Source organism: Oxyura jamaicensis, chromosome 2 (genome assembly GCF_011077185.1).
Source record: "Oxyura jamaicensis isolate SHBP4307 breed ruddy duck chromosome 2, BPBGC_Ojam_1.0, whole genome shotgun sequence".
In the NCBI taxonomy this organism is placed as follows: domain Eukaryota; kingdom Metazoa; phylum Chordata; class Aves; order Anseriformes; family Anatidae; genus Oxyura; species Oxyura jamaicensis.
The window spans coordinates 52,583,521-52,610,872 of NC_048894.1; the positions used below are offsets into that span (position 1 = coordinate 52,583,521).

A 27,352-nucleotide genomic window follows, 5' to 3' on the forward strand; every position below is an offset into this window, starting at 1 on the left:
TTTTTTTTTTTTTTTTTTTTTTTTTTTTTTTTTTTTTTTTTAGCTCTGTTTTGGGATTTTGGGCTGCCTAAAATGGCTCTGGTAACTCCGTGGTCTTGTGCTCCGAGCTGTTAATGGGCAGCAGAAGCTCTCACCGGGAAATTTAGTATGGCTGAGAGTGTGCGGAGAAAAAGAGGAAGATAAGATTGAGTCTGAAAATGCAGGTCTAGTTAATGCTTAAATATACAGATTAGAATCTAAAGAATACTAAGGTTATGCCAGTGAAATGTGCTTTTCAATATATATATATTTTAAGGTGTGCTTATGCATTTCTCAGATAAATTGCCTTGATCTTTATCAGATTGCTCTGAAAAATGTTAACTCTCAGAAAATCCTTGTGTGTCTGTAATAAGTACATGCACATCAGTAACAATATCGACTCTTAGGTTAAATGGAATTTAATTTGCCAGATCAGAGCTAAAAAGAGAACAAAGCCACAGCCCAAGAAACAATTTATGCTGTTGGTCTTGCAGCTCCTTTCAGATTTCTCTTGCAGCGCTGATGCTTCTGCGTGGGTTAGAGCAGCCTATAATGTCAAATGGCCCAATATATGGTAGAAGCTGCGGAGATCTAATGAGCAAAAACTGAACAAAGCCTTGCCCTTTGGAGAATTCTAAAAAGTACCATAAAAGTTCCAGCAGCAGCTTTATGAAATACTCCTCTCTATCATCATGGCCGGTTTGACTCCTGTTTGGCTACAGATTACTGCCCTCCCTTGTACTTTTTTTTGTTTTCTTTTTGGTAACCTATAGCTTTTTTTTTTTTTTTTTCTTTTTCCCCCCCGATGTTGTACGGTGGTCTGTGGGTGATTCGTGAGCTGCTCAGCCTGCCGCTTGGGTTCGCACCTCTCATGTCGAAGCGTAGGTGCTCCATCAGAGAGAAGGCGGTGAGGGGCTGTGTGTAAGTGGATCCGGCCGGCGGGCAGGATAACATAACCCTGACGCAGCCAAGTCGGTCCACAGCATCTCTCCCCATCCTGGGGAGATGTGGGCTTCCTGCGGAGAGCCTGGTGGTGACGGACGCGTGTCCCGTCGCAGGACCGGGGAGGGATGGCAGGACCCTGGGGAAGGGGAGGATCAGCCACCCTTTGGCCCACCTGAGGGACTCCTGCTGTTCTCTCCTTCGGCAGAAGGACAGCCAAAGAAATCCTGCTGGCAGCGTCCCAATAAATGCCATCGAGATGCACGCTTCCTCTCTTTGTTTTACATCTGGTTTTGATGCTGTGGGATGGGATGGCTTCCTGCCCTTATTTTATTTGAATCAGAATGGATCTGAATAATACCATTTAACTTGCTTTTGTTGTTGTTGTTGTTTTAAGGTCCCAAATCATCAGACGTAAGGCGATTTCTGGTTTTGATCTTTCAAAGGTGTTTCTTCTCCAGGCAGTTTGCTGGCACTGGGAGATGTCCCTCGGCTGTCAGGGTTGGTTTTGTTCCGCGCAGTGAAGTATTGACGTTCTTGGTGCTGGCCTTTACTGGTGTTAGCACGCATAGAAAAATGGCTGATTAAAGGTTTGCCACATGTTGCTCATCTGCGTGAGTTTCCTTTGTTCTGCGACGTTGGGCAAGCCTCTGTATCTGGCAGTATTTCTGGTTTGTGAGAACCGGGGTCTTTCTTTCGTGATCCTCTTGAAATGCGTGTGGTTTCTTTAATGTTGTAATTTTATTGAACAGTTTTAAATGCGGTTCATACGTGTATATTATATGTGTATACTTGTTAAAAGGGGGAAAAAAAATAAAAAAAACACGTAGTAATTCTTTCCAGAAGGGGAAAGAAATAGGAAGAAACACATTCAAACTGAAATACTGTTTTCCCAAGGGATTTTCATAGCTGTTGAAGTAATTCTTTCTTTGTGTTTTCCCTCTGTGTAACATGCATGCCTTCTTTCTTTTAACTCCAAAATGTAAATTGCTGCCATTATGTTCTATATTCTTTAAGACAGATTCTTGAAACAGTTGTCGCAACGTAAATGCTAAATGGCCCATAGCCTCTGAAACTTGCTGGGAACGGTGACTGTTTTTCCAACTTTTCCAGTCCTTTCTATCAGCCGCAGTATTTTCTTGCCTTTATTTACTCTAAGTGCATTTTAGCAACATTAGGCCCGTAATGAATTTTCTGTCACAGAGTTGCTGAGAATGGATAACTTTGTTTTAGGAAAATAAAAAGCCGTAGCTCACCAGTTTTTGGTGCTTATAGAAATTACTCGATAAAATTCTGCAGCCTGCTGTCTTCCTCAGAAGCCACTTAGGTCATGAAAATTTATAAAATTCAGCTATCAGCGTTCAATCAAGAACTAGTCTTTTGGAAGAAAGATGTAAAGAGTCATTCCAGCCTGATATTTTTACTTCTACTGGGGGAAAAAAACAAACAAACAAACAAACAACAAAAAAAAAACCACCACTGGCAACAAAAACCCCGCAAACCCCTCTGTTAGAAAATCAGTAAGTCTAAGTTCTTCCAGACCGGAGCATCGTGTTGCAGCTCTGAGGAAAGTCCAGCTGGACCGATAAGAGAAGCAGCTGTAGCGAGAGAAGAGTTGAATGGAAAGGTTTAGCTTCAGTATTTGAGGTGGAAGGTTTGGGGGACTTAAACACGCATACCACAGCTTTCAGGTTGAGTGAAAAGTAGTCATCTAAATCGTTAATCTCTTTGGGAGTGGAAAAATAAGTAGGCGTGTTGTGACTGGATGCAATGATGCCAATGGATGCAATGATGTCAGTGTTTGATCCAAGTTTTTGTAGAAAGCAAAAAATAAATTGAAAGTATTTGGGATCTTAAACAGTGGACCTCCAAGTATTTTTCTAGTAGTAAACCAAATGCATTTGTTTCCTGGCCTTCCTTCTCGTTTCCTGGGCTGCTAAGTAAAACTAACCATGTTGAAGAAGGTCTGTACTGTGGTGCCCAAAATGAATAACCTTTCAGGTTGGCTGGATTTAGCTGGGGGCCATAAGCTGTGAAACATTAGATTGAAATTAAAATCTATTTATCACATTTTCTCCTTCCAACTAGTCTAGGCAGTGACGTTAGGTAGATTAGTTTGTTCTTTCGAGAGTCCTCAGTTACAAATATGCATTTAAAAAAAATGTTTCCATCATCCAAAGTTAGATTGCTTAAAAATTATGTATATCCTTTTTCTGTGTTTTCTGCCTCGAGGATAAGTTATGAAAGTATCTCTAAAAATCAAGACAAACCAATCTTTTTAGAGGAGATATGATAATTAACAGGATTTTCCCCATTACTTGTAGTGGTGGATGGTTAGACATCATCTTACGAATTTGGGGCAGCGCCGTTGCCTTGCAGCCTGCCTGCTGGGCTCTCAGGTACCCACGTGCTGTGGGGTTACTGGCCCCACTGACTCCATGCCAGAAACATTTGGGATAGGATTTCTTGGGCACCTTCCTGTGGCATTCTGCCGTGGCAGAAAACGGGTGGTAGAAGGCAACTTAAGGATTGATTTGTGCTATTTTTAATAAAGGAGTGTCTGGAGGTACTAAAGCCTGGGGGGAAATTCTGAATGCTTCTAGAAGAAGAGGACCGATTCCAGATGTCTTTCCTTTTAATCCAGTCCTCTAGCTAACCATACTTTTCTGCTTAATTCCTCGTAATAAGCTACCTCCTTCAGTGGATTGGTGAAGAAAGGCTTTGCGATGAAATGTATCCTCTTTGGAAATACTTTTCTATTTCCAGCAAATAGTTTGATGTAAAGGCTAAGTTTAAACTAATAATAATAATAAAAAAAAAAAAGAAGTAAAGTTGTCTTAAATAAAGCTGGATTCTGGCATTTTCAGCTTTAGAAGTGTAGTTTTGGACAAAGTTTATAGGTTTTGGCTTGCTCGACATACGGGTAACTCCTGTGGAACAGCTGAATGAAAGGAAGGATACCATAAAGGGAAACTAAGCCTGTGAAGAAAATGCCAACTTTTTTTTTTTTTCTTTTTTTTTTTCCCTGCAGACTGCAGCTCTGTATCAGCTAAACAAAGAAAAAAATGCAAGTGACTCAAAAAGCAATTTTCAACTTCCACCTCTGGTTTTAATCTTGTGCATCCTTTTGTGTTTCCTTGCCAGCATCTAGAGGTTTTACAAGCACTAAAGTGCACAGGCTTTCCAGTGGTTGTAATCTTTGTAACAAGGTTCCCTTGATAAAGCAATACCCACGAAGACAGAAAGCATTAACAGCTTTGCCTACGCTGAACTCCTCTTTGCCCTCCCCGCTTCCCGTGCCGAGCTAAAGGAAGCGTGGCCCCTGGATGCGAACATGTGAAGCCACGTGAGAGACTGCTTGGAGCATGCTAGGGAGTAATTAGGGTACAGCGTGGTGCAATCGGGGAGTCGTCCTACACACGGATGCATTTATATACGTGTGCATATCCATTTGTGCTCCCCTGTCTGAGGAGGCAGCGAGCTGGCAGCTCGGGAGCGCTTTCCTTAACCCAGCGCTGGCAGCAGGCTGGTTCCTGCCCGCCTGTGTCGCTGGGGTGGGAGAGTCAGGCAAATTGTGTTTGTTATTCTCTTAATTCACTACTGCATTTTTTTTTTCCCCCAAACTCAGCTGTGTTACCACCGAGTCGCAAGTTTATAGTCAGTGTAATTCTTTGGCTTTACCTGCTTCCCTTCAGCCTGATTTTCTGCTGAAGCCCTTCAGTATACCCCCCTTACCCACCTCCCTTGACACCGTGGAAGCAGTGTATGTGCTTTTAAGTGAAATCACAGACTTGATTAAAATGTCCCAGCCTTCTACCTTTGACTTCCGAAGAGTCTACAATTTTATACCCCGCGTCTTTTTGGATGTGCGCGCCTTCTAATTTTAACAGGCTAAGAAACCTCCCGCCCCCCCAGCTGTTAAGGTGATTAGCGTGTGTGTGGTAGTTGGCGTGTCTGTGGGCTTTTTATACCACATACAAGGATCTGCAGAAGTATTAATAAGTGTAACGGCACGGGATTCATTGAAGAAGGTGTATGGGTTTCTGTTTTCATCTGCGGATCGGTGGATCTACCTATTATTCTAGCGCTGCCAGCGATTGTGCAGCAATAAGGTACCGGAGAAAAACACTGCGAAACCCTGAAGCTGGCTCTTAACTTCTCAGGCTCCTTCTTCATTTCTAATATTGTTTCCACAGTCAGAAACCTCTTTGTGTTGCCATTTCCAGGAGCAGGAACGTTAATCAGATTTGCAGACGTGTGCGTACGCTCTACAGTTTTTCTCACCGCTCACGCAGCTCCAGCTCCCCGTGTGTATTTTGGCCTCTTCCGAGCACCTCTGCGGCCCATCTGGTTTTCATCTGTGTGTGAGAGGCGATCTCCATTCTCCACTCCTTGTGCTGGAGCCGGAGGCTCTCCCCAGGCTTGGAGCACTGTTGCAGTCAACTGGGGATGGGGTCTTGAAAGTGTTTTTCTGAGCGCGAGGTTGATTAGGGGGCCTGATTTACAGCCCTGTTTACACGAGAGATCGGGCTGTTGTAACTGCATTTCCTGACTTGATTGCATTCGTAATGATGTGTTTCTATGCGATAAAGGTGTGATTTCAGCATGGATAGGCGGTACCTGCTCTGCTTTTAACCAAGCAGCAGAGGTGGAAATAGATGGAAGATTATTAAATGCATGAGGATGCAGCAGCATGGCTTACAGCCTGGGCGAGCAACTAGATCACAAGCCCTGCGGGGATGCTCAGACTAGGTGGTGGCTCAAGAGCTGAGGCTGAAGCCTGTGCCATCACAGCCTTATCGCAGCTTTCACGTGAATTAGTTAAAAACCTTGGTGACGTTACGCGGACGTACTTGGAGATCTGTCTCAAAGGTTTGTTCAGCTGAGAGTATGAGGAGCGAGTTTAAAGCTGCTCGCAGTGAGCAGGAGGGCACTTTTTCCATCCAGCTGCCTTTGGTTGGAGGGAGCTGGAGCTGCGTCTGAAAGAGAAATTAACTCAGCTCTCAGCCCCTGAGCGCGTTGGCTTCTGCTTGGATGTAGGGCTCAGTCCCCTGGATAGGCTGCATGGATGTTCTGCGTTTTCTTAGAAGTCGAGTACATTTCCAACACGGAAGGAAAGCAAGCTTTGCCATGAACTCTCAACTCCATCAGGAGCAGCAGTGTGAAATCAGCTTTTGTATTTATTTTTTTTAACAGTTGCTCTTTGGGGGCAGATGAAGTAAATGGTTGGGAACTGGGGACAGAAGATCTTAAAATAGGTCTTAGTGTCTTGTTCTCTCTGGCCTTGGCAGATGCCTCCGTTTCCCCTTTAAAACCAACGGATTGTTGACATTTCTTTTGCATTTTCTTATGCCTTGCTTTTGTGTGCGTGCCCCACACAGCTGTGCATTAGGTGACCTCCTTAGGTAGTCCTGTCCAGAAGCAATCTCACCACTGCAGCTCTGAAATTTTTGACAAACGTATGCAAGAAGAAACTTGTCTGTGACAGTGGTCATCTTCAAGGAAGGACGTGCATTCTCTTGCGTGTATTACTTATTGATGCTACCTGATGGATGCTCTGGTGGTTTGATTTAATTTTCAATTCCTTCTAGATATTGGTATAAACTGCAGAGCTTCTCTCTCTGTAATTGACCTGCTTCTTTGACTTCTGAACGATGTCACGTTTTAAATTGGATATCACTGTTGTGGTGGATTCTTCTTTCATTTGGTTTATTAAGGAAAACAAAACTCATTCAGAATAATTTCTTCTGACAGAGATGGAGAAGAAGCAGGTCAGTGTTGGTTTATCTGTACACCCCAGTTCATATCTGTTGTCTTATTTTAGAAGTTGAGCGATGTAGTCTTGATTGACGTGAAATCCTAGAATTCACTGACATGGAAAAAAAAAAAAAAAAGTTGAAAGTCTTGGGTTGCTCGTGGGTATGGCAGCATCCTTCCCTAGTTTCTCGTTCATGAAGAAATATGTGAAAAGCTTTGTTAACCCAGACGTAACCCTGTGCCCTCCTAGATGAACTGAGATGCCCCAGACGCTTGCTTTGCCTGTGAAGGCGAGGAGATGATATCAGTTTGCGGGAAACATTTGGAAAGGAGCACCTGGTTTTAAATATTTGCCTTGTAAGATTTGACTACTTTGCTCCTAAACTTGGCCTAATATTTTAAAAGGTGTATTCTCCTTCATGTTGAGAAAGAAAAGAAAGCTGAACCGTCTGAGCTGAAAGTGAAAAAGCAGCAACTGGACGTTGTGTTCAGAGAAATGCACATCAAAAAGGAGATAATTCTATTGGCAATTTGTGGCCTGCTTTCACAGAACAGTCGTCTCTGCGTTAGTTTGTGAATGTTTGCAAGAGCAGACGGTTGTGGGCACTATTTTGAGCTGGACAGTGTATGTGCTGTAGGGACGGAAGAATGGGCTGGGTGGTCCTGTCACCTTTTTTGTGAATGTTCCAACAACTACGCCCGCTAAGCTGCTGCAGCAAAATCTAGGAAACTGACGGCAAAGCGTGAGTTGCTTTATAGCTGTCTGGAATAACGTCCTCGGTGGAGGCTGGAAGTACGTGAGAGTGCTGGAGGAGAGGAGGAAAGTCGCTGGTGGGCACGGGGAGCTGATGGCCGGGATGAGGAGCCAGGGCAGGGGAGCCGGGTGCGCTGGTGTCGTCCTTCTGCCATCCCCAGCAGCTCCCTAATCCATCGGCAGATCCTGAGGCAGGTGGAAAGAGGGGAAGGAGCCTCAGAGCTAATTAAATTCCTGCAGGTGGAGGGGCTGAGCCGAGGAGCGGGAGGGAGGCTGGTGGCCCCTCCCGGAGGAGCAGCGGGGCGCAGATGGGTCACCCCGGGCTGCCGGGGCGGGCGCGGGGCCCCGGGCGCTCGGGTCTCGTTAATTCAGCTGCTGGCGGAGCAACTTGTTTTAATTAAGTCAAATTGATGTTTATGAACGCGGTGCGTAAGATAAATCTTTTATCTGGGTCTCACTTGGCGTCGCAGGCGCGGAGGCTGCCATGAGAGCATCGCCTGCCTTCTTGCAGCGAGAGGGAGGGAAAGCGCGCGCCCGCTCCCAGCACAGCGCGCGAGCCCGGTTCTGATAAACGAGTAATTAAACAAATATCCCCGCTTTTATTGCTCCAGAGCAGCAGCTGGGCCCTGCAAGTCGCTTGGCTAAAACGGAGAGAGACTCGTTCCATTTACTAATTGATTTCGCTCTCAAACTTCCGTAATGGTGTTATTTTCAGCTACACGTAGCGAGAGAGATAAGGGAGAGAGGAGGGGGAAAACAAAGCAAAAAGCCACTGAAGCCATTTTGTCTCCTTCTTCCCAGACTTGTTCCCTGCCTGGCGGCTCGGACGTGCCTGCGGGCAGGGTTGTCTGTGCCCAGAGAGCTCCGTGTTCGGCGCCCTCCCCCTTTGCCTTTGCCGTCCCTGGGCACCGGTTGCGGGGAGCAGTGTGGAGGGGTGCCCCTGGGCTGGGTAGCGGGATGGGTTTCTGGTGCTGGACGCCCTGTTTCTGGGGGGCTTGACAGCCCCTGGGGCTTGCAGCCTGCTGGGGAACAAGCGTGGAAGCACGAGGAGGTGAGCAAGTTGTCTGTGAGAAGCGAAATGTCGCCAGCGTGGTTTGGCAACTTGTGTTTCGGCTCAAGCACTCCATCCCCAGTCCTGGGGACAACCTGGGAGTCCCTTCTTCTGGATGCCCTTTCCCACACCTGTCCTTCTATCCCTCCACAGCATTCCGGCAGGTGTCTGGCAGCTCCACAACGTGAGCACAGGCACTGACACCAACTACCTCTGGCCATGCCAGTCGCTGTCATGAACTCTTCCCACAGCCCAGGCAGCCGCCAGACCCCTTGCGTGTCCTCTCCTGCAGATCCTAAAGGCTGCAGCTGCAGCAGTCGGGTTCCTCTCTCTGAGCATCACCTATTCCCGGTTCACAACGTGTGGGATCTCAGACCTGTTTTCCAAATCAAAAATAAGATGCATTGTGCAACCTGTGCGTGTTGCCGTCCGCATCGTAGATTCTGCTGTGTTGTTGACAGCCTGTCCTGGACAAATTACGTCTGCATGCAGAGCAAAACCAAGTGGTGATTTCAGCAGAGGTGGGTAAGCACGCGTCAGCTTCCGGAAAGTCCACGTAACAATGATTAATTCGTGGGTAAAATTGGACGTGGTGTTCAGCAGTGGCTGGCTGTACCTGTGTTTTTGTTAAGCACTGTAATATGAAATACTTCCGTGACTGTCGTTAGCTCGGCTGAGTTCTGCACGCCCAGGCACTTGGAGCGAGTTTCCCCGTGCTCTGCTGGCCTTCCATCCGCCCTCGCCCTCCCTCTCCTCCCCGCTCGGCGTGTTCCCATTTACAGTGCACTGGCACCAAAGGCAGTGTTGGCTGCTGACGGTTCAAAGGTAAAAACTGCTCCCCACATTGGTGTTTTGCCTAAAGCAAAGGCTCCGGTCAGAATTGTCTCACTCCCAGATTTTTTTTTTGTCCTCTTTTCTGCTCACATTTTCTTGGAGTATTTCGTATTTCTCACCTGGGTGAGGCAAAGTAAGTTCTTTGTGCATCAGTAACTTTGTGTTTAAAGTTAATATGCTTACTGCTCTTATTCCTTCTTTTTTTACCCCCCTGCCCTTCTCCATTTTCCAAATAACAGCACTTTTCAGGAAAGAAAACAGTTCTGCAACAGCAATGAGGGTTTTTGTTTTCATAGGAAGCAGGCTGTTGTTGTTGTTGTTGTTGTGGGGATCTTCCTTGATCGCAATCCATGGCAAGAGTTAGAGGGCAGAAATGCAGGAAAAGGGAGCAAAATTTACCCAGTCTGTAAATCAGCTTCCATCTCTTCGTGCTTTTGGCACCGTGCCTTTTTGGTGAGCCAGCCGAGGAGCTAGAGCAAAAGCATCGCTAACACAGAAGGAAGTTTTCCCTTGCCCCAGCTTTATTCTTGTGCTTTTCCCCCCCCTGCTATCCAAGACTGGCTGTGGATGTTAAACACTGGGGGAGGTAAATAAGATTACAGCATTGCTTTGGTAACCTTTCTCGGTGAATGGGCAGTTGATCTGCCTATAATGTAAAGCACTTAATGTACTGAAGCATCTAAGAAAGCAAGCTAGTAGTTCACCACTTAGAGTTCAATTCCTGGATAATAACATTTATTTATAGGGAATAAAGAGTTAGTTCTGCGATGGCAAAGTAGACGTTGTCACTCAAAGCATGGTCTTTTTATTAACCTCAGATTTATATGGTTAAGTAATTGTTGTATTAGTAACCTTTCTTGAGTGGTAAGGAGAGGAAAAAAAAATACATCTGTCTCTGAACAACGTGCTGCTTGTTTGTTTGTCTGTACTAGGCTCGGGCTAGCAAATGGGCCACCCTGACAGGTCGGTGAGCTTCAGCCCAGCAGCCAGAAGCCTGGGACATTGCAGCTCATGTGCACCCTATCCTGCATTTCTTCGTATGTCCGTGTGTCTGCCCTTCTGCAGGCAGAGCAAAAGGAGGAGGAACGCCTGTACGGAAGTGCCACTTACTGAATCTTGCTTTCTTTGAATAAGTCAGCTGAGAGAAATCGCAGCTTTCTGCAATTTGTTTATGTCTTTGGCTTTCCATGGAAGCGGGACATATTTCTCCAGAACAGAAATTTGCATATCATTAATGCATAGCTTACTGGTAACGTACAGAACTCCTGTAGGTGGACCTACTCCGTGTTCTTAGCATGACGCTGTCCAGATTTTGAAATGAAGGAAAACTCTGGTTAGTATTTCCATTTGTACTTTGTTTTTCCAATTTCCATAACATTTTAAATTAGGAATGTCATAAACTTGGTATGAGGCTAAAAGCTTGTTACAAAATAAGAAAGGGAGGGTATTTGTAAAAGGAAAAATATTTAATCTACCTTCTTCATGGCCATTTTCTAAAACCTAAGGTAAACGTGGTGAAATTGAGTGAATTTCTATTAAGCTGCCTCCTCTGCTTTCGTCTCACGTACTGAACAGACAATTGATGGCATATTTCCAGCTGGCAGAGCTGTCGAAAGGTAGCATGCAACTTCAACTCAATTTTTTCCCCCCCTTTTCAACATATGATTGTGCAAGTCTAAGTAAATTCGTTGGAGAGTAAATATTCATTCAGTATGTAAAATAAAGAATAAATCTGCAAGTAGATTCAGCGAGTAAACAGATTATCGCACTACAGGGTTTTCTTCAATGCAGCGGGTGCTTTAGGCACACAGATTTTTCAAAGCTGATGTGATGATCAGCTTGGTATCAACTGTTACTTGCGGTCCTGTAAGTCTCCTTTTTCTTTGCTTTTTAGGGGGAGGAGGAGAGAGGCAGGAAAAGGGGTTAGCACAGCGAGTGCCACAAGCCACCCTAATGCGTGCATGGAAAAACAGTCCATCTCCATGTGCTGTCTTTTTCATTTGTAGTGATGAAGTTGTCTGCATTTTGGTGGTTTATATTTTTTCCACATAAGACACTTTGTTTGGGACTAATACGGGTGTTCTGCATTTGCTACTGGTTACGTCTTGATCGTGTTTTTCCAACCATTAGCTGCTTGTCTGAGCGTTAGCAGCTTCTCATGGCATTCCTCTTGTAAAATAGTGGGAGGTGAAAATCCGACCCAAATAAACAAGTGACAAACTCCCCTTGCCTTCACGTCAAACGGGTGGATGAAAATCCTACCTTTCCCATCCAGCCCCACAGTGCTGCTCGTGCGGTGGGCTTGCACCCCCATGGCGAGGACCACTGCCAGTCCTGCTGTGAGCGAGGAGGAAACCCAAGCGAGGAGTTTTGGACCCAAACAAGAGTGCAGACATCCCAGTGCCGCTGCTCTCCTTGGCTGTCGCCTGCCCCGGGGCATCGCAGCCCAAGGGGGGTGCTCCAAGGGGCTAGGGCCAGCTGTAGGAGCACCGCGGGTGTGAGGTCTGTAGGCAGCACCCGCATCCCAGCTTTTGCTACAGGATTCCACGTTGTGGCTGCTTTGTACAGTTCAAGAAGGAAAAACTCTTGGCATAGGCCATGCCGACCGTAGGGTGCTTCCAGATGGAGGTGCGTTTCTCGTCATGCCAACCCCAAACAAGCCGTGTGACTGCCTGCGGTTTAGTTTAGTCGCATACCAGAGACAAAAACCGTCGAATTGCTCTTTCCTGACATGTACTGGTGGAGTGGAGCTGGTGTAAATTTAGTCAGTTCACTTCGTTGAATATCGAGAGCAGTGTGATATGTAAATAAAGCTTTATCAGACTAGATAGATTTAAAATTCCACAGTTGGTGAGGAAGCGTTAGCAGTGTAATATAATACAAATATTTACACAGTAACTTCTAAGTCTTCAATAAGTGCTTAATATTTGAAATATGTGTTGTGAAAACATTGACTGATTAAGCCGTACCATCGCTGCTACATCTGTATGCAGCAACGTGCGATCGCTGGGACGCAGGAGCCGCCGGGAGGAGCAGGTCACCCAGCGATGCAGAGGCATTTCAGCCAGTCACACCTTTTTTCCCCCCCCCTTTACATTAGGATGCGGCATGATGTGCTCTCCCGGGCACACTTGGCTCCAGCCCTCCGTGCTGTTGGAGCTGCCAGTGGCTCTTGCGTTCCGGCGACGTGACTGCGCGTGGTTTGGTGTACTCCTGAAGTGTGAAGATGGAGCTGAACACCCCGTAGGTGGGGTGGGCACGGTCTCTCCTACAGATCACAGACTTGATTACAGTCAGCCTTCAAAGCTATCACCTCCCCGTGGCGTTGTTCAACGTCGCGCTAAATATGATTCAGCCAGTTCCCGGAATGTTTTGGCATAAACCTGTTATCGATAAGCTCTGCTCTGCCTAGACCCCGAAGACAATTTCGTTTTGCTAGACCGTGCTTTTCCACAGAAAAGCCAGCAGGCTGCTTTCATCCAGCCCGCAGTATTTTCCCTAGAGAGGGGTGAAATGATGTGGCTGTTTCTGCAGGAAACCCAGCCCAAATAACCAAATGCTGCCTCTTTTCCTATCGCAGGCTGATGCAAAGAGCCAGTACCCGATGCTAACGAAGGGACACCTCCCCACACGATGTGTTATCTTCTGCTTCTTCCCTCTCCCTGGGTCAGCCCGGGCAAGGCTGGAGGCAGGTGCTGCTGCATGGGGTGGAGGGGATAGAGACACCCCCACATCCTGACTGGGTTGAGGTTGCAGGAGGTTCTCGTGGCTGCCAGGTTTGCTGATAACACGCAAAACTGTTATTTTTTCAGGAGGAAAGTGCAGTAGCGCTTTCTGCACTGCACTGAAATCACTTTCTGGTGATTTCCTCAGAAGCTGCTGCTGGGGACTGCTGTTAGGATGGTTTAGCAGGCAGGTGAAGCTCACCCGAAAAGGTCCATCCCCAAGGTGAGGCTGCAGCACCTGCCCGGACCAGTGACACGAACAGGATGACAGCAGTGACCTTAGCTGTTGGAAACTAAGAGGTGTTGGGACTTGAAGGCAGATGATGCAAGTCTCGTACAGCTCATGATGTTTTTGCAAGGCTAAGAGCAAATAATCTTGAAATGAGCTGGCAGTTTTATGATTGGATTTTACGAGCTTTTATGATGTTTATAATCTGACATTGAACTCACAGTTTAAGAGGTGAAAGGTTTAAAGGAACACAGCAAAGGCGTGCCACTAAATTTCTTCTGGGTGTAATTTTAATGTGCATCTCCAGTGCTTCATCCCCGATGCCATGGGTTTGCTGAAGTAGGAGCGAAGCACTTCACAGTGCTTGTCACTGGGTAAAACCCACTGACTCCATCCTTACTACAAGCTGAACAGAGGGAAGTACTTGAAGAGGAAAAGTGATTTTTTCTCCTGTAAGGAAAGGCGCAGACTAGAGGCAGCTGCCGTGTGTAGTGTGACTGCTGTGGTCCCCAAGTGCTGTCACTGCGTTTCCATTGAAACCTCAGCCACAAAAATGTTGTATGTTGTTCATGTCCACCTGTTGTCTTTTTCTTTCCCCTGGTGCTAGTAAACATCAGGTCCCTGGTGATCTTAAAACTCGCGTTCTAAAATGATGACGTTTTCCTTGTGGTTCTTTTGGAGAAAAGGACTAACTGTGCCTGCTCCTCATCCTGAGGCTCTGCATCCTGGTCTTTTCGGGGGTGTTTGCTTTGGAGGTCCTGCCTGCAGAAGACCCACCAAAACCTCCGATGCTTTTTGCACACGTGCAGCACAAGCCCCTTCTCGCTCGAGCTGGCCGTTTCTCTTATCTCGTGTCGTTCTGCGGGCTCGTGGAGCAGCACGTTTGCTGTTGGCTAGCTTTTTGAGGTTTCTGCTGTGCGCAGTACTGTATTTGTCTCCTGGTTCTTAGCTTTGTAATGTTTTGCCTTTGCTTGCTGCAGAAGGCATAAACAAGCCTGTCAAAAGACTTGTTTAGCGCGCAGATTCTGTGGGGGTGGCTGGCAGCCTGAGACCCTAAAATAGATCCAGCAATGAACTGAATGGCTCGAAACCCTGAGAATTTAATTTGATCTCTCTCGTTGCCTTAAATATTGGGACTGAATGAGGATTTCTCTAACAGAACAGAAGGTGAACATGTTGGTATGTGACAGTAATAGAAGAAGGGTCCAGACCTGCTGTCATTGAGACAGTCTTCTGCAATCGGAGGCTGGGCTTGGCCGCTGGGTAGCGGATTTGGTGCTGTAAATCACAGTACCTGAGTGCTGCGTGCTGTGGTTTTACAGCGTGCAGGGGGATGTTCTGAAATGCTTACCTGGATCCCGCTGTGGGATTGTCACCGTAGGGAAACCTAGAGCAGTCGGTCACGGTTTTAGCTTCTGTTTTGTGCTACCTTTGCAAATGAAGGGAAAAGAAAAGCTGCAAAATCACTAGTGGGTTCTTTTTTCCTTCCCTCCCCCCTTTCCTTTTTCATGTAGCACCATGCAGTTTGTAATATCATAGCTGGGTTTTTCAGTTGTGGTGGTGTGAAGGTAACAATGATTTGGCTTCGACGTGCCGTAACAGCTGCAGAATTCATTGGAGCTTAGAAGCCTGTGAGTTATAGCTGTGATGCCATTTACAGCTTTTATGGAAAAGCTCTTAAATTTGTGAAACGTGTTACTTTTTGAAGTGCATTATATTTGTAATTTGAATTCTCTAAAATCCTCTCTGCGAAAAAATAGCTTTGAAAATCTCCCTCTCCCCGCTAAAAACACGGGGAACTCTTAACAGTCGGGGAAGCGAGTCTCTTAAATTGAGTGATAGAACGCATAGATGGATTTGTAAGTGCTAAAATGTCAATTAGTGCACTTAAAAGCTTAATGGTTGTCTTTGATGTGCTTCTAATATCTTCAGTAAAGTTTGAATGTTGCCATTGATCGGGGAGCGGAGGAGGGATGAGGGAATTGAACGCTAAACAAAACAGCTCTTGCCGAGCCGAGGGGCTTGTTCTGCGCTGTGAGATGCTCGCCGAGACCCAGACCCCAGGCAGCAGGAGCTGTGCCAGCGTGGGCACCGGTGTCGCCACTGCCCTGGGCTGTGCCACGAGCAACCTGCAGCAGAGAGAGAGAGCAATGATTGTGCCACCACAGTGGAAGTTCCCACGCAGATCTAAAATAGGAAGCCAGCTTTTTTTTTTTTTTTTAATATTAATAGTGAGGGGAAAAGATCATGGAACTTATGGAAAGGTCAAAACTTCATTATGTTTTTCCTTATCAGTTTAACGTAGATCCTGTTGTTGTGAAACACCTGAGTATTTAAAAAACATTGTGTGCAATTAGGAAAATCTGCTATCTCCATTAGAGGTTTTTTTTTTTTTAAAAAAAAAATCCCAAGAAAAAGCTCCCTACTCAGAGAACATGTAGTGTGGCTTCACAAGTCACACGAGATCTTAACTTACCGGGAGCTATCTGCTGTTCGTGTTGTTAATTTTAGTGGGAATTTGCACGCGGCAGAGTACCGTGCTTAGGTGTAACTCTGCTTGAAATTCTTGGCTGCAGTACCCTGAGCAATGGGCTGCAAGTTCAGTTCCAGGTAACATCCTTTACCCTCCTCTGGCAATGATTAAAATGTTTTGCAGACCTTCTAGGAAGTTACCCACATGCATTATCTGATTTGTTACTGACCAATAGCCTCGTGGAGCAAATGCTTTTTTTATTATTTGCTTTTCTGCGCTGCTAAGTAGCATCATTTGCTTGCTGAGGAGTATTTTGGAAGTCAAATGCATGTAATACTGAAGGATGAGCTTGGGAAAACTTAAGCTATATAATGGAAGACAGCCTGCACTCCTATCTCTGTGCTGAAGATGTGCTGATGTAACTAAACCAACCCGAAAATACATGTAGCTTCTATCTAGAGAGTCTCCTATGTCTTCTTTAATTGGCTTCTGAGCGAAGAGTACAGGTTTAGTTCGCTTCTCCAGGCCCTAAAGGATATTCTGCCAGTTGGGAATGCAAACAAGGATGAAAGGTGTCTGATAAAAATCTTGCTTTTTGGGTAGTACAGCAAGAAAAATCAACATGTCATGCTCTTAGCCCAATATCAGCATGTCCGTCTTAGGAACCTCTGTCAATATAGCTGATTTTTTCCCCACCCAGTTGAGTAAAATTGATTCAGTTCAGGCAGGCGTGCAGATCAGGTCTCAATATCCTGAGATTTCCTACCAGGAGGTTCAGCACATCTGTCTCTGCCATTACCCTTCCTGGGCGTGAGGGTTGAGAAAACGGAGGGGGGCTGTTTTGGTTTTGTTTTTTAACTCTTCTTTTAAACCTGGTGATTGCCCACGTGGGGGACATCCCATTGACGGAAAGAAGAGGAAACTGATTTGAACGTTTCATTTACGCATTTACTTTGGCAGATGCTCTTTTTGCTGTTCTAAGCTACTGTACTCCTACGTGAGCAAACCTTCTCCTATTGTCGCTAAGGCTTCGTCATCCAGGCGCTGAATTCCTCCACGGAAATGATGGAAGCACCGCCCTCGTGTAATACTGGTGTGGGTAGGCAGGAATTCTGCCGGACACAGCGACAGTGCTCCGGCTCCTCTAAAATAGTGATACCACTGACCTGTGAGATGCCAAAAATTAGATCTCTTGGCCTCTAACATTTCTACAAGGATTTGAAGTTAAATTTGTAACGTGCCGGTTGGCTTTCTCTCTTCCCTACTACCAAAACACTATTTTGGCATGCAAAAGTGGTTAGTATTTTTCAAGTCAAGGATCAGCTTTGCTGTTTAAGGCTAGGAAAAGGCCTTTAGATAATCAGTACTGTGCAGCAAAATTGGATTAGCCATATTCGAGTTCACATCTGTAGGTCCTATCACCGAACGTTTAAACTGCAAAAATCACTTTTTATTGGACTGTATTCATGCGGTCGCATACTGGAACTCAAACGCCTTATAAAAATATGAACCGAATCAGAATGAAATTAATTAGAATATATTTGAATTTAATTATCTCGAGCTGCTGAATACTCTTTGTGCATACTGGGTTTTATATGTATATCTGAAGTGTACTTGGTGGAGAGTTTTAATTAGAACTGGAGACAGAATATTTGGAATGTGAAATTTATAAATTGTATTTTTAACTAGGAGTGCGAAGGTTTTTTGGAGCTCGCTCTCATTCCTCGCTTCTCTTTCTCTCTTCCTAATAAGCTACTTTTATGTTCAAATTAATACCAGATCCTTAGAAAGAAAATCCTGCTGTGGTTCTCGGTCTTCTGCAGCGTGATCAGAATTGTCAGATCAACAGCTGCAGGAGATTTTTACCTTTGTGTTTAATGGCTCGTACCGCTCCGTTCTTCGACTGTGCCATTTAACCGTAGAAGTACAGGACTGTGGATGTCACAGTACATGTGGCTGCCTCGACTACTGTCTCAGATGTCTGACATGCCAAGGCTCAAAGAGCTGATTTGGCAGCTGCCCAGCAGATTTTTATAAAGGCTCGGTTGGTGGCCAGAAACCCAGGCTGTCAGAGCTGTGTTATGCAATAAATTGTTTTTCAGCAGAAGTTTCTAATCCAATTTCAGCTGTAGTTTCTTCGTTGTCTGTAATCAAAGATAAGTATGCATTATTTCATGGCGCTTCAGAGAAGCTGAGACGTGCCATGTGAGTGTCCCCCGTCAGGCTTGTTTGTGTGTTTTTCCTTTAAAAAGGATTTAGACCTGTTCACCTACATGCGAGAAACGATGCTTAAATTATTTTGGCTTCTACGGGCGAGGCGTGCATTTGTTTGTGTACAGCATACCCTTTTGAAGATGATTCAAACTTTTTTCTCTCTTTTTTTTTTTTTTTTTTTTTTTTTCCCCTCAAGGGAGTGCCAAAAGCAACTTATTTCTGAAGTCAGCTTTTCCTTTGGGTGTAAATTGGTTGCGAACAATAGATCGTACCTTGTCAGGCTCTGACCTACCTAAAACGTTGCAAGTCGTGTCCCTCTAACACAAATACCCCTCTTTCACTTCCCTAAAGTAAACTCCTCTGGTTTCTACTTCAGCACTGTGGGAAAAGCTGGTGTGGTTCATCGGAAGGCAGCCGGATCTCGGGGTCTACAACAGCACAGCACGGATTGCCGCTAAACTGTGCCGCCGTGCCTTCCTCTGTGCTCCAGCAGTAGCTCCTCTAGGTCCACGTGGTGAGCAATGAGGGAGCTGGTCCGACTGGAAATGATCATTTTTCTTGTCTTGAGATTTTGACAGTTTCCCCAGTCAGGCTGGTTGAATGGCCACATAAGGGTGGCATTGGCATCGCGCCCCAGTTTGGGGCAGGGTGGTGTTGCTTACTGATCATGAAAACCGCTCCCAGAGTCTGAGTAACAGCTCATGGTACTACATCTTTCTCCCAACTCTCTGCCACCCTTGGCCGTTCACAGCTCACTTGCAAATGCTGCCAGGTCCAGTTGGAGCCCGAAACTCCATCCCCCTGGATGCCAAGCAATCGATCAGCTTCCTGCTACGGCCCAGCAGGGCTGTCGCTTGGGAGTAGCTGCTGTCAGTAAGAGATATTCGAGGTCGAGTTTTGCTCTACGTTGATAAATGAGGAAACTTTAGACCTGGCTTTGCTTTGAATTTGTTTGGGTTTACTTTTTTTTTTCTCCTTTTTTTTTTCTTTTTTTTTTCTCTCAAGTGTTTATTTTGGCAGACCAACAAGGGAAGCAGTTGATGTCTTGTAAGCTTTCACTAGTTTCATATTGACTAGTGGTTTTCTAAAGGTGCAGACACATAGCTGAGGCCTCTGAGTTTATGTAGAAGAGCCAATTAACACAGAAACCCCATACTTTCAAATATCTTATTTTTAGACTGAAGACAAAATTAGGAATTATTTTTTGTGCCTCAATTTTGGGAGCCTATATTAAGTCACTAGTGACTTGTGTTTGGACGGAAAATATCAGCTGAATTTCTTCTACCTTCATGTGTTCTTGCGAGAGCAGGTTGAAGCTCACTGGGCTCAAAAATGCCTTAGGCCTCCAGTGACCCAAAAACAGAGCATTTCTCTGCCATGCTGCTCTTACAAGAATTTGGTCTAAAAGGAGGAAACACAATCCCTGGTGCGGCAGGAGGCAGCAAATTTGTGTTAACCAACAGAGACTGCAGGGGTTGAAAGCTGCAAGAGGAGTACAAAAAATGGAATAAGAGAGATTTTTTTATTTTCCTTCGTTGTTTCCTTGCCATGTTAACATCAGTTCTGCAAGTCAAGAGCTATAACGTAATACGGGTTCTTTGGGGAAGCTGTTTGGAATTACTAGGAAAAATGTTGCTATAATTATCAGATGCACTTAATGCTATAACAGAACCATTAATAAAGAAAATTTCCCCTTTCCTCATGTTAGTTAGCACATTTTTAAAACATGACCTATTTTCCTAAACTAGACAGAACAGATTACATTTTCCAGAAGGCATGAGTCACTGTGCTATAAAGTCTCCAAGCCGTATCAATCTTCATCAACTTAAGCCATTCATGAGGTTTTATTTTTTCTCACTGAATATAAGCAGTTTGTTTTAAATGAGAAACTGCTACATCCTCTCTGGATAGTTAAACTTGATTAAAAGGTTAAATATTAAGTAAGTGTGAACTTTATTCTGAGGGGAGGAGGGAGCGGGGAGACCTTGATAGTAAGCAAAAGGCTGCAAGGATGCTACTTAGGATATGTATGGGGATATCCAGTTTGCACGGTACTGTGCTGGGCTGTAAGAAGTCTAAGCTGCATGATAGCAGCCAGAAGGAGTAGAAAATCTTTATTTATACCTTTTCATTTGAATAAATTAGAGTCTGGTTTTAAGTCATTGTCCTGAAAGCTTGGAGTTTTGGCTGAGAACAATTTCTGCCGTCTGGTCGTGGAAAGCCCTCGTGCCCTTGCAAGTTACAGAGAGAGGGAGTTAGCACCGCTGAGCCGAAGCAGGGGTTTTCCTCTGCCAGTCGGATGCTGATGGGAGCAGATGCATGGTCAGGGCGATCAAAAGGCTGGTGGGACTTTATGATGCAACGGAGACCTCTGCCAACGCGATAGGGAAAGTCCGCGTGTTCATAGAGTAGTAAGACTTTGCACTTTCTCAAGGGGTTCACCCTGTGCTGTTCGTGCGCAGAGGAAGTGGGCTCTGTAAATGAATAAGCATGCTAATCACTCTCAGCGGTGGTAACTTGCCCAAGACGGCACAGGAGATCTTTTTCAGTCTTGGAAGTCATATCTAGGTTTTCCACCTAATTCTCTTAGGTCTGCCTTCCCTTTTAGAGAAAAACAGGTCTAGCTGTTTTCCATTGATAATATACAGCCAAAAGGCAAAATCTGTTGCAGGTCTTGAATGTAGTAAACAAACATTTCCATTTTGGTCCTTCAACTGAAAAGTAATTTATATGATCTCTGAAAATGTGTTGTCTGTTTTTCATGCAAGAGACAGATTTTTGTTTCGTTGCTAACTAAACACAGGGAAAAAAAAAAAAAAAAGGAAAAAAAAAACAAACCTTTGAAATAGTTTTCCTTAAAAAATATCCTTGAGGAAAGGGTAGAAGCTTGTGGTTTATTTTTCCCATTGCTTCAAAATGACCTTCTTACGTCTGCGGGAAAGACTCTCTGGGGGCTGTTGAACCATGAAAGCATATTCATTTAGGGCACTGGGTGCCACAGTGATTTTAACTGAGCATTGGCTACAGTGCTGGAAAAAGAAAAAAGAGAGGGTTTGTGTTTTGTTGTTTTGCTTTCTGCAACCTGGCATGAAGAAATGGGGTCAGGAGATGCGTGCTTGGGAAAGACCCAAAGAGGGAGCTGGAAATATGCCAGCTGCTCTGAGTCATAACACACATGCTTATAAGTATCTTTGTACCTTACAAAGTCCTGACTTTTCAAATAAAACCATCACTGCTGTTAAAGTATTTACATAAAGTAAAACAAATAGCTTTGAGCACTCAATGCATTCTCCCTTGTTCTAGCCCTTTTTTACCCTGTGAACTGTGACTCCTGTTTGCATAAGGCAAGGCTGGGCCAGGCTGAAGAATGTGATACCTGGTGATGAATGAATGGAGAAACTCGAGTCATGTGTATACGTGTGCTCAGGACGCTCGTTGCGGAGCAGCGCAGCACGCTGCAGCGCATGCTGCTTGGGGGTGATGCCTCGCCTGCCTGGGAAGTGGCACGAGGCCGGGCTCTCCTGTCTTTTTTGGGGGTTTAACTTCAGAAATAGGCAGCCTGCACGCAGGCCACGTGCACAACATAGACAGCTGCACTGCAGTAAGCACATGCCGAGCTGTAGGTGAAGGGTGAAAGATCAGGGTGGTACACATTTCAATTCTATTTCAGATTCAATTTCACACATTATATATATTGATTAACGTTATTTATATATGTATTTCTATAATTATATATGTATTATATATTAATACATACATTACATTTTAGTGTATATATATATGTATTAATACATGAGCATTATATGTGTTAAGTATTTTATCCTTTTAATACCTGTATAGTAAAAACACAAAGATACATAGAGTTCTTCCCACATGAGGAGTCTGTAGAGATGCTGTTCTACATACATCATCTCTGAAGCTGTGGAGCTAGAGGCAAGCTCCCAGTCAGGCTGGACAGAGAGGGCTGCCCTGTCATCCACAGCATGGAGTCCTGTGCATGAGCATACCACGTAGGTCAGTGGAGGTTGTGCTCGTGCCCGTCCCCTCGTATTGAACTTGCTGACCTGTCACTTGGCTGCCCTGCTAGCTGAAATTCAGATATAAATGTACGACATGCAGTTTCCCAGAAATGGCATAACAGAGAAGGTGGTATGACTGATTTTTTTTTTTTTTTTTTAGGAGATTAAAGGAAATGATGCAGTTTTGTTTTTTAATTCTGCCCTAGGGTTTACCTTTTTTTTTTTCTTCAGCTAATCTTGCTACCAAACCAGGAGGTACAAATCATCTAGACTGTCCTTCTGCACAACAAAGGCTATGCACTTGCAGTGATGAATATACTGTTTAAGATGCTATTTGGTGCTTTTTTGGGTCTAAGTCAGTAACAGACAATCCATTGGTTCCCCATAAGTAGTTTCAATGTCTAATTACTTGAACAGTTAAAGAAATTGTTCTGTAATTCCAACTTAATTTTTTCTGAATTCGAGTTCCAGCAGTTGGATGATATTATACCCCTCTCTGTCAGCCTCAAGAGCCATCTATTATCAAATTTCTGCTCCCTGTGGAAATGTTTAAAGGCGGCGATCAAGTCAATCCCTTTGAGGGTTGGTGGTTTTTTGTTGTTGTTGTTATTTTTTATGGGGAGAAGTTACATACATTAAATTCCTCAAGGCTTTTACTTGAGGGTATTTCTGAACAGTTCTGGGTGCACGCGCGTCGCTTTGCTGCAGTGAGGCAACTCTTCCAGTTGGCTGTGGGAGCGCGGAGCGGGGCGCGCTGCGGCTCTCCCTCAGTGGTGTGTCAAGGCAGGGGCCATCTGACCCATGTAATTATGGTTAAACGTGTCGGGAGCCAGAGCTGCTTCTCTGCAAGAGCCCAGCTGGGTGCCGAGTCAGCTGCTCTCTGGCTTGTGGCTGCTTTTGTGCTGCATGCTAGAGGGGAGATGCAGTCGATGATTGTGAAAGATTTTTATTGCTCCTACATATGGAGCCACATAAATGTGGGCATTGGCACTGGCTTAGCCCCTTATTTTGCTGACCTTGGATAACACAGTGTTGGAGAGCTTGAGGTCTTTTTTCAGGCCGGGCAATGGGAGCAGGGAAAGCCCACAACAAAGCGGCGTTGGCAGGATGGAGACTGCAGCCTCGGCACAACTGGGATGGCAGAGGCTCTGATGTGGAGAGACTCCTCTGTAAACAGTTGTGTTGAGACTGCTGCTCTTACAGATGTGGGGATGAGGCCGACATGGTTCACCCTGCTTTTGCAGCCCCACAACTTGAGAGCACTGAAACGTTGCTACATCACTTCAGGGGTTGCCGAAAGAGGTCTTTGTTCCCATCTCCTGGGGGCTGCGCCATCACTGGTGACGCCATGGCCCTTCGCAGGGCTGGGCCCTTCAGCTGGCACCATGGAGGTTGTGTTGTCCCTCCAGAAATAAGGTGCCAGCCGCATGCTGTCCTTTCACACATACATCTGGGGAGAGGGAGATGGCCTCGGGCTGTTGACAGAAGTATTTCAAGAAGGTGGCTGAAAGTAGATTAGTGAAGTCTCTCTTGTGTGGTGGTCGTCTCCTTGCCTCCTCAATGAAGGCTGCAGCCAGCCCTGATGCTTGTTTTCATGCAGCTTTCAGGTCTTTAGGGAATGCTCCTGGAGATGTGGAGGACCAGTGGTTGTTGGTGGCTTCCCCATTTTGGGGTAGGCCTGGTGTTTTGTGGGGAGAGGCCTCAGGTTGGCAGAGGCTGAGAAAGGCATGTCTTCTAGCATGGTGTACATGAGACGGATCTGAGAATTACAAGCCTATTTCTTCTGTCTCCCTGGCTTAAAGTGCATAAAAACACGGTGAGGGGAATGGTTCCTCTTGTTGGGGCTTTCTGTGTGCCTCACGTGGGCCTCAGGTGAACGGCCGGAGGGTGGTTAATCCTTGTCCTCATGTTTGCTGCCTGTTCTGTAAAGAATTTCTAAAAATACACGTGAAGGGAGCAAGAGGCGTCCTCAGGTTTGCGTCGATAACGTGGATAAATAAATGCCACAGATGCTTACACATTTCCAAACCAAGCATAGTTTCCTTAAGGATTCAATTAGTAGTCACCTCGTAATCTGTTGCAAAACGAGAAATGTGTGAAGGCCAGCTAGGCCCCTGCTGGTAGGCTCTGCAGATGGGAAACCTTTCCTGGTTTACTTTCAGTACCTACCAGCCTATGGTAACAAAAATATTGCTTCCTGGGCAACGTTTGTTAAAATCGAGCAAGCTGTGACCGTCCATATCCATTATCCATTCTGGTTAGGGCTGAAGTTGTGTTGGCAGCAAAATGGCAAGTTGTTTGTATAAAGCAGCTCTGTTGACAAAACAGTGGTATGTACTAGTCCTACTAGTCCATTTTAAATGCTTACCTGGATATTTTTTTTTTTTTTTCTTTTTCCTTTGCTGTAGGTGTTCAGTTACCAAGTCTGCTTTCTTGGCCTGGAGATCCCTGAGCACTAGAGCTCTCTGGGCATAGCTCAGTGCTGTTCAGAGCGTGGTAGCTGGTCCCTAGTGCAAAACGCACATCCTGTTGCCAGAATGCTAACTGCTTTCACTGCAGTCATTGTTTTGTCCTCTCTTTTTTTTTTTTTTTTGGCCAAGTAATTTTTCATACAACTGGGGGGAAAAATGTTTTTGATCACAGTTCAGTAGCTGAATGCTAGTATCGTGCTAGAGGAGCAAATGAAAAGCTATCGATGGGCACCCTAAACTAAGGTTATTTTTTAAAAATTGGTTATGTTGGTTACTTCTTTTACACACGGGACAGTGTAAACCTCTTTTGCTGCCTGGTGAGGACAGCTAATGTGGGTGTTGTGGTTTTCCAGCGCTGTGTGGCAGTGTGCTGTGGTATGCTTACCTAAACAAGTCCTGCCTGGAAACATATTTTTTTTTCCTTGTCAGTGATGTAGTCTTTGAGGAATTCAAGAACCAGAATGCTCAAATAACGATATTAAAAACCCTGAGATGATAATAACAGGGCTTATGAAAATGTGCTATAGGTTAAAAAAAAAAAAAAAAAAAGACACACCTGACTTCACTTCTGTCTTTATATCAATTTGCTGACTTAATTTATTTGAATGCTAAAGGCGCTAGGGAAATGCTTTTCCAGGGAATTAATCTTTTAACTAAAGCAAGTACTAAATATGACATACGCTAGTATTCTTTTTGACAATGTAGCATTTGTCTTCTAAAAATGAAGTAGAAAACATATGCCCCATGGGCCAAATTCCACTTGGCTTTACACTGAGATAAATTCAGAATAACTTCATTGTTATCAACTACATTGTAATGCTGCAATAAATATAAATCACTAAACCAGAGAACCAATAATGTAGTATCAGTATGCAAAAATCCTAAGCCAAGGGGCACAAAACAAGGCCAAAATGGGCATAAAAAAGGTTGGTTCACAAAACTTAGTTTTATGCAACACTGAAATTAATTTTATCTTTTTTTTTTTCCTTAATTGTCTGGAAGAGCAGTTCCTGGTTGTTATAGATTTATCCATAAGGCAGAGGGATTCATTTCAAGAATTTTAACAAACGAGTTTTCACCTGTTTTCTAACACCTGGTAGACAGCCACTGCTGTGTGCAGGATAAGGGATTAGAGGGACTAATGGTCTGATTTGATGGTAATGGTTATGTTTCTGTTCTGTGTTAGTGCTTCTTGAGTTTAGGTTGCGTTTTGTTACACAGTATTTTTCTTCAGCTTATCTTTTTTTGGTAATTAAAAACAATCTGTCTAGCTCTAGGTTTTTGGGTTCTGTTTGTTGTTTTTTAGTTGTTGTTCTTTCAGACGCATGCAATTAACGTCTCCGATCTGTTTCCATCTTTAGGACGACAGCGATGGGATTCCCTGGTCAGAGGAGAGGGTGGTGCGGAAGGTCCTTTATTTATCTCTGAAGGAGTTCAAGAACGCACAGAAGCGGCAACATGGCGACGGCATTAGCGGAAGCCTCAAGGCAGTGAACGGTAAGCTGCCTCCCTGGTATTGCTGCGAGGATTCAGTTGTTTCAAATGCAGTTCTTTGCTGTGGCAAGGAAGTAGACCGGTGTACCATCTGGCATGCACTGTGCCCTTTTGAACTACACAAAACGTGTTTCTGAAGCGCTTAAAATGCCTGGTTTGAACAATCCATGTGTTTCTGTTTCTGGTGAACTGATGTAGATAGGGATCAGGGTGGAGGGTAGGTGGTGGGCATGAGGCCAGGGCAAGGGCAAAGATGTTTGGTAGAAGGCTTCTCTGGTCTGTCTGCTCCCTAATGTACCAAATACATCAACAGACAAGGTATCCATTTAAAGGTGATTGATTTCTTACAAATGCAGTGAAAATTTGTGAGCAGAAAAATGAAAATGGTCTGAATAATTTATCTTGGAGGACGGACAGAATGTACCTCCCTGTTCTGTGTCACTTACGTGCAAGGAACTGGCTAACCAGCACCAGTAACTCTGGAGTGGTCTTGGTCTGTGCTGTGCCCAGAGGTGAAGTGACATTGGACCTGTGTAAAAAGATTTGTGGGGGCTGAGGGCATACACAGTGGGACGTCGGCTTCCCGTAGTTTAGCTGTTCAGGGAGTTAAAAGGTTTTATAAGGAAATGCAGAAAAACTTAGATGATAGGGGCTTTAAAGGAGTTTAATTTAATTTCTGTAATCCTTTGACACTGTCCAATTGCTGCTGCTGTTGTTTATTATATTATCATCTGTTTCTCATCCCTTCCCCTTACATCTTGCTTAAAAAAACCTGTTTCTTAGAGGTGAATATAGAGTGAGCCTCTTTCAGATTTACTCACTGACATAGGACCCCTTCTTGAAAAGGCTTTGTCATGCTGGCTTGAGCCTTGAAAGCAATGAGTAGCAGGATTCAGGTTTCTGAGTAGGCTTACGGTTCTCTCTTCACTCACAAGAGCTTATTTGTTTCTTTATGGAAGTTTATGGCGGCTCCTTTTAAGCATGTGTGTAATTATACATGTGCTAATGCATTAAAGCAGCAGCTGGGTGCTTACTTGGTAGGTTATTCATATTTATATGTGGCTGGTGTTTTTGACATGGTGAGTCAAATTTCACCGTGTTTTTCCTGAGTGTTATTGCCGACGAGGCAAAAACCTGGGGGAATGGCTGAATAACTGCAGACAGCATGATAAAGTTACTGTATTGCGTAAGCAATTGCAAACTCCTTAATGTGATTAAAGAAGACCTCAGACTTCTGAGTTCAGTAATAATATCAAATACTGATCTGATGGGAAGGGGCATCTAGCTTTAGCAGCAAGCCATTAATAAGCTTGGAGGTGTACACAAAACAGTGCTGGCTTTTTTTTTCTCCTCAAACACCTCTGCATCATT

At 44.7% G+C, this 27,352-nt stretch overlaps 1 protein-coding gene across 2 annotated transcripts in view; it reads left to right on the forward strand.

Moving 5' to 3' along the window:
• JARID2 (jumonji and AT-rich interaction domain containing 2) overlaps positions 1–27,352 on the forward strand; it is a 213,612-nt gene that overhangs the window by 71,114 nt on the left and 115,146 nt on the right. For both annotated transcript variants that reach the window (XM_035316744.1, XM_035316743.1), the window contains exon 2: positions 25,849–25,984. In XM_035316744.1, the coding sequence (XP_035172635.1) occupies positions 25,849–25,984 (136 nt within the window). The remainder of the gene's footprint in view (positions 1–25,848; positions 25,985–27,352) is intronic.